Raw genomic sequence first — 6,000 nt, forward strand, 5'->3', positions numbered from 1 at the left:
AATCTCCTCTGTTCTATTGTCTGTCCTCTCTGTAAGCTCTCTCTCTCTCCTTAAATCTCCTATGTTCTATTGTCTGTCCTCTCTGTAAGCTCTCTCTCTCTCTCCTTAAATTTCCTATGTTCTATTGTCTGTCCTCTCTGTAAGCTCTCTCTCTCTCTCTCCTTAAATCTCCTCTGTTCTATTTTCTGTCCTCTCTGTAAGCTCTCTCTCTCTCCTTAAATCTCCTCTGTTCTATTTTCTGTCCTCCCTGTAAGCTCTCTCTCTCTCTCTCTCTCTCCCTTAAATCTCCTCTGTTCTATTTTCTGTCCTCTGTAAGCTCTCTCTCTCTCCTTAAATCTCCTCTGTTCTATTGTCTGTCCTCTCTGTAAGCTCTCTCTCTCGCTCTCTTTTATTCTCCTATCTTTCTTTCTTTCTTTCTTTCCTTGTCCTTTGCCTCAGCCTCTCCATTAGTGTGTTGGGGATGAATGACTTGTTGTAGCAGAGATGCTTCAGCCACTTCACCGGGGCTCGCATCCCAAATGGTACCCTATTCCCTATATAGTGCACTGCTTTTACAAGAGCCCTAAGGGCCCTGGTCAAAAGTAGTGCACTAAATAGCCTCTGGTTGAATCAACCAGCTATTGACATCAACTATAGAAGTCCTCTTCTCAGGGAAAATATAGTCCTACACATGTTTAATCAGAGTTATAATCTGTGTAATCTAGTTAACTCACCTGAGGTACAGTTGAAGTCGGAAGTTTACATACACTTGGGTTGGAGTGATTAAAACTTGTTTTTCAACCTCTCCACAAATTTCTTGTTAACAAACTATAGTTTTGGCAAGTCGGTTAGGACATCTACTTTGTGCATGACACAAGTAATTTTTCCAACAATTGTTTACAGACAGATTATTTCACTTATAATTCAAAGATCGTACTTTTTGGAGAAATGTCCTCTGGTCTGATGAAACAAAAATAGAACTGTTTGGCCATAATGAGCATCGTTATGTTTGGAGGGAAAAGGGGGTCGCTTGCAAGCCGAAGAACACCATCCCAACCGTGAAGCACGGGGGTGGCAGCATCATGCTGTGGAGGTGCTTTGCTGCAGGAGGGACTGGTGCACTTCACAAAATAGATGGCATTATGAGGAAGGAAAATTATGTGGATATATTGATTGAAGCAACATCTCAAGACATCAGTCAGGAAGTTAAAGCTCGGTCGCAAATGGGTCTTCCAAATGGACAATGACCCCAAGCATACTTCCAAAGTTGTGGCAAAATGGCTTAAGGACAACAGAGTCAAGGTATTGGAGTGGCCATCACAAAGCCCTGACCTCAACCCTATAGAAAATGTGTGGGCAGAACTGAAAAAGCATGTGCGAGCAAGGAGGCCTACAAACCTGACTCAGTTACACCAGCTCTGTCAGGAGGAATGGGCCAAAATTCACCCAACTTATTGTGGGAAGCTTGTGGAAGGCTACCCGAAACGTTTGACCCAAGTTAAACAATTTAACGGCAATGCTACCAAATACTAATTGAGTGTATGTAAACTTCTGACCCACTGGGAATGTGATGAAAGAAAGAAAAGCTGAAATAAATCATTCTCTCTACTATTATTCTGACATTTCACTTAAAATAAAGTGGTGATCCTAACTAACCTAAGACAGGGAAGTTTTACTAGGATTGAATGTCAATAATTGTGAAAAACTGAGTTTAAATGTATTTGGCTAAGGTGTATGTAAACTTCCGACTTCAACTGTATGTGTCTCGACGTATGAAGTATGTCTCTCCTGTCCACTGAAATACCAAACCAATACTGAGCCAAGCAGGGTGTATGAGTTGATATATAAAACGACGCAAGATTCAAGACTTCGTGCTTTTCAGATAAAATTATTATATAGAATTCATGCCACCAACAAAATGTTGAATATTTGGGGCATACAATCATCGAAGCTCTGCAGATTTTGTTGTGATGATACAGAATCAATAGCCCATTTGTTCTGGTACTGCCCTCAGGTAGCCTGGTTCTGGTCTCAGGTTCAGGAATGGCTGAAAGTGCATAACATTGATCTAAAATTAACCCTAGAAATAGCACTGTTGGGAGATCTGGAGAGACCTGGTCAGTCAATTACTAACATACTAATACTCTTAGTAAAAAGTATTTATCTTCAACTCGCAATCTGTGGATTCTATTCGATTAGATAGATTGAAATTGTATGTTAAACATCACAGCATAGTTGAAAGAGGGGTGTAGAAATCCGAAGAGGGTGGCCAGCAGAGAGGGGTGGGATGGGCTGAGGGAGGCTGAGGGTTGGGATGGGCTGAGGGAGGCTGAGGGTTGGGATGGGCTGAGGGAGGCTGAGGGTTGGGATGGGCTGAGGGAGGCTGAGGGGTGGGATGGGCTGAGGGAGACTGAGGGGGTGGGATGGGCTGAGGGGAGGCTGAGGGGTGGGATGGGCTGAGGGAGGCTGAGGGGTGGGATGGGCTGAGGGAGGCTGAGGGGTGGGATGGGCTGAGGGGAGGCTGAGGGGTGGGATGGGCTGAGGGAGGCCGAGGGTTGGGATGGGCTGAGGAGGCTGAGGGGTGGGATGGGCTGAGGGAGGCTGAGGGGTGGGATGGGCTGAGGGAGGCTGAGGGGTGGGATGGGCTGAGGGCAGGCCGAGGTTGGGATGGGCTGAGGGGTGGGATGGGCTGAGGGAGGCCGAGGGGTGGGATGGGCTGAGGGGTGGGATGGGCTGAGGGAGGCTGAGGGGGTGGGATGGGCTGAGGGAAGCTGAGGGTTGGGATGGGCTGAGGGAGGCTGAGGGGTGGGATGGGCTGAGGGAGGCTGAGGGGTGTGATGGGCTGAGGGGTGGGATGGGCTGAGGGAGGCTGAGGGGTGGGATGGGCTGAGGGGTGGGATGGGCTGAGGGGAGGCTGAGGGGTGGGATGGGCTGAGGGGTGGGATGGGCTGAGGGAGGCTGAGGGGTGGGATGGGCTGAGGGGTGGGATGGGCTGAGGGAGGCCGAGGGGTGGGATGGGCTGAGGGGTGGGATGGGCCGAGGGGTGGGATGGGCTGAGGGAGGCTGAGGGGTGGGATGGGCTGAGGGAGGCTGAGGGGTGGGATGGGCTGAGGGAGGCTGAGGGGTGGGATGGGCTGAGGGAGGCTGAGGGGTGGGATGGGCTGAGGGAGGCTGAGGGTTGGGATGTGGAACTGGAGACAAGTGGGAGTGGAGTTGCTGGGCCGATGATAGAATGACGGTCAAAGATAAAAGGGGGGGGTGGAATTATTTTATTTTTCTCGGGGGGCTGTGGGGGGTCTCGGATGGTTGTAGGGCAGCTCTTGGGGAACTTGGGGGAGGGATCATGGATCGTGGTTTCAGGTCCCCGTTTTTTGACCTTGTGGGAGATCTGTTGCCGTGCCCTTGAGCATGGTGTTGACCCTGGATGCTTCTGTGGGTCGCTCTGGATGGGAGTCTGTTAGATGACTGAATGTAATCTAAATGTTGAGCGGCTTCACTGCAGGTAGAATGGATGTTTTTAATATTCAGTAAATATAAAAAATAGTATTTGATTGTACAGGAGGCTACATTGGAAGAGCAGGTTAGGAAAGACATCAGGGTGTCAAACTCAGTTCCTGGACGGCCGGGAGTCTGCTCTTTGTTATTTCCTTTTCAATTTGTGTCCAATTAAGACCTCGACAACCAGGTGAGAAGATTTCCTAACTAATCAATTAAGACCTCGACAACCAGGTGAGAAGATTTCCTGGCTTATCTCCGCATCGTTGAAACACAACCAAACCACTAGCCAGCCATGTCCAGTATGAATGGTGGAGGGAGCATCCAGGGGTCAGTATGTCTGTGGGTCCTGGTCAACCCATGAACTTAAATTGACCTCTGTGTCTTTGAAACAATGGTGCAGGGAGCATTCACAGGTCAGTTGTGTGTCTTTGGAGAACTGGGCAATGGTCAACCCCTGACTGTGACCGCTCAGCCTTGCACAGCTGGGGATGCCCTGAGGGAAGGGGGGACGTTAACTTGGCACCAGCCTCTCTCCTCTCCTCCTTATGATTAAATACAGGGTCTTTTAATTTGGGCTGTGGACCCTCTAAAACAGGGTCTTGTGTATGTGTTCCTCTCTCTGTCATAGCAGTAGATTTTCAGCGAGGAGGATATACCGACATCTGTCTGAGAGCTCAATTAGGATACGCATTTCAACATTTATCTGACGCTGTGTTGTTATAACCCTCCCCCTCTCCTCTCCTCTCCTCTCCTCTCCTCTCCTCTCCTCTCCTCTCCTCTCCTCTCCTCTCCTCCTCATCCCCCTCTCCTCTCCTCATCCCCCTCTCCTCTCCTCTCCCTCCCTCCCCCCTCTCCTCTCCCTCTCCTCTCCTCTCCCTCTCCTCTCCTCTCCTCTCCTCTCCTCTCCCTCTCCTCTCCTCTCCTCTCCTCTCCTCTCCTCTCCTCTCCTCTCCTCTCCTCTCCCTCTCCTCTCCTCTCCTCCTCATCCCCCTCTCCTCTCCTCTCCTCTCCTCTCCCTCCCCTCCCCTCCCCCTCTCCTCTCCTCTCCTCTCCTCTCTCCTCTCCTCTCCTCTCCTCTCCTCTCCTCTCCTCTCTCCTCTCCTCTCTCTCCTCCTCATCCCCCTCTCCTCTCCTCATCCCCTCTCCTCTCCCTCTCCCCTCCCCTCCCTCCCCTCCCCCTCTCCTCTCCTCTCCTCTCCCTCTCCTCTCCTCTCCTCTCCCTCTCCTCTCCTCTCCTCTCCTCTCCCTCTCCTCTCCTCTCCTCTCCTCTCCTCTCCTCTCCTCTCCTCTCTCTCCCTCTCCTCTCCTCTCCTCTCCTCTCCTCTCCTCTCCTCTCCCTCTCCTCTCCTCCTCTCCTCTCCTCTCCTCTCCTCATCCCCCTCTCCTCATCCCCCCTCCCCCTCCTCTCCTCTCCTCTCCTCTCCTCTCCTCTCCCCCCTCTCCTCTCCTCATCCCCCCCTCTCCCTCCCTCCCCTCCCCTCCCCCTCCCCTCTCCTCTCCTCTCCTCTCCTCTCCTCTCCTCTCCTCTCCTCTCCTCTCCTCTCCTCTCCCTGCAGACTGTGGCCATCCTAGAACAGAGGCTGACTCTGACAGAGGACAAGCTGAAGGAGTGTATTGACAACCAGCATCAGATCAACCTGCAGCTCCACCGCAGGGAACCAGACCTCCAACCCAGGGACTAACACCCAACCAAACCTTCAGACCTCCACATCACCAGACCTCCACACTTCCAGACCCTCCACCAGTCCAGACCAGACCTCCAGACCAGACCTCCAGGCCAGGGACTGCCACCAGAGACTAAGCCCAGCCCGGACTCCCCTAGGCAGGGGAAAGCCCTGGTGGCACCCAGACCACTGACTCCTCCATAGACATACAGGGCATTTGGAAAGTATCCAGACAACTTGACTTTTTCACATTTTGTTACGTTACAGCCGTATTCTAAAATTGATTAAATCGTTTTTTCCCCTCATCAATCTACACACTATCTCATAATGACAAAGCAAAAACAGGTTTAGATAAATTTTTGCAAATTTATAAAAAAAAAAAAAAACTGAAATATTACATTTAGAAGTGTTCAGACCCTTTACTCAGTACTTTGTTGAAGAACCTTTCGCAGCGATTACAGTCTCGAGTCTTCTTGGGTATGACGCTACAAGCTTGGCACACCTGTATTTGGGGAGTTTCTCCCATTCTTCTCTGCAGATCCTCTCAAGCTCTGTCAGGTTGGATGGGGAGCGTCGCTGCACAGCTATTTTCAGGTTCTATCAGGTTCAAGTCTGGGCTCCGGCTGGGCCACTCAAGGACATTCAGAGACTTGTCCCGAAGCCACTCCTGCGTTGTCTTGGCTGTGTGCTTAGGGTTGTTGTCCTGTTGGAAGGTGAACCTTCACCCCAGTCTGAGGTCCTGAGTGCTCTGGAGCAGGTTTTCATCAAGGATCTGTCTGTACTTTGCTCCGTTTCTTTCCCTCGATCCTGACTAGTCTCCCAGTCCCTGCCGCCACCATGCTTCACCGTAGGGATGGTG

At 51.0% G+C, this 6,000-nt stretch overlaps 1 protein-coding gene across 1 annotated transcript in view; it reads left to right on the top strand.

Moving 5' to 3' along the window:
- Positions 1-5,434, top strand: part of poc1a (POC1 centriolar protein A) — a 112,700-nt gene extending 107,266 nt beyond the window's left edge. The window contains exon 11 of the mRNA XM_045223714.1: positions 5,034-5,434. Within this exon, the coding sequence (XP_045079649.1) occupies positions 5,034-5,159 (126 nt within the window). The 3' untranslated portion in view covers positions 5,160-5,434. The remainder of the gene's footprint in view (positions 1-5,033) is intronic.
- The last annotated feature ends 566 nt before the right edge of the window (positions 5,435-6,000 follow it).

Source organism: Coregonus clupeaformis, chromosome 12 (genome assembly GCF_020615455.1).
Source record: "Coregonus clupeaformis isolate EN_2021a chromosome 12, ASM2061545v1, whole genome shotgun sequence".
Lineage (NCBI taxonomy): Eukaryota > Metazoa > Chordata > Actinopteri > Salmoniformes > Salmonidae > Coregonus > Coregonus clupeaformis.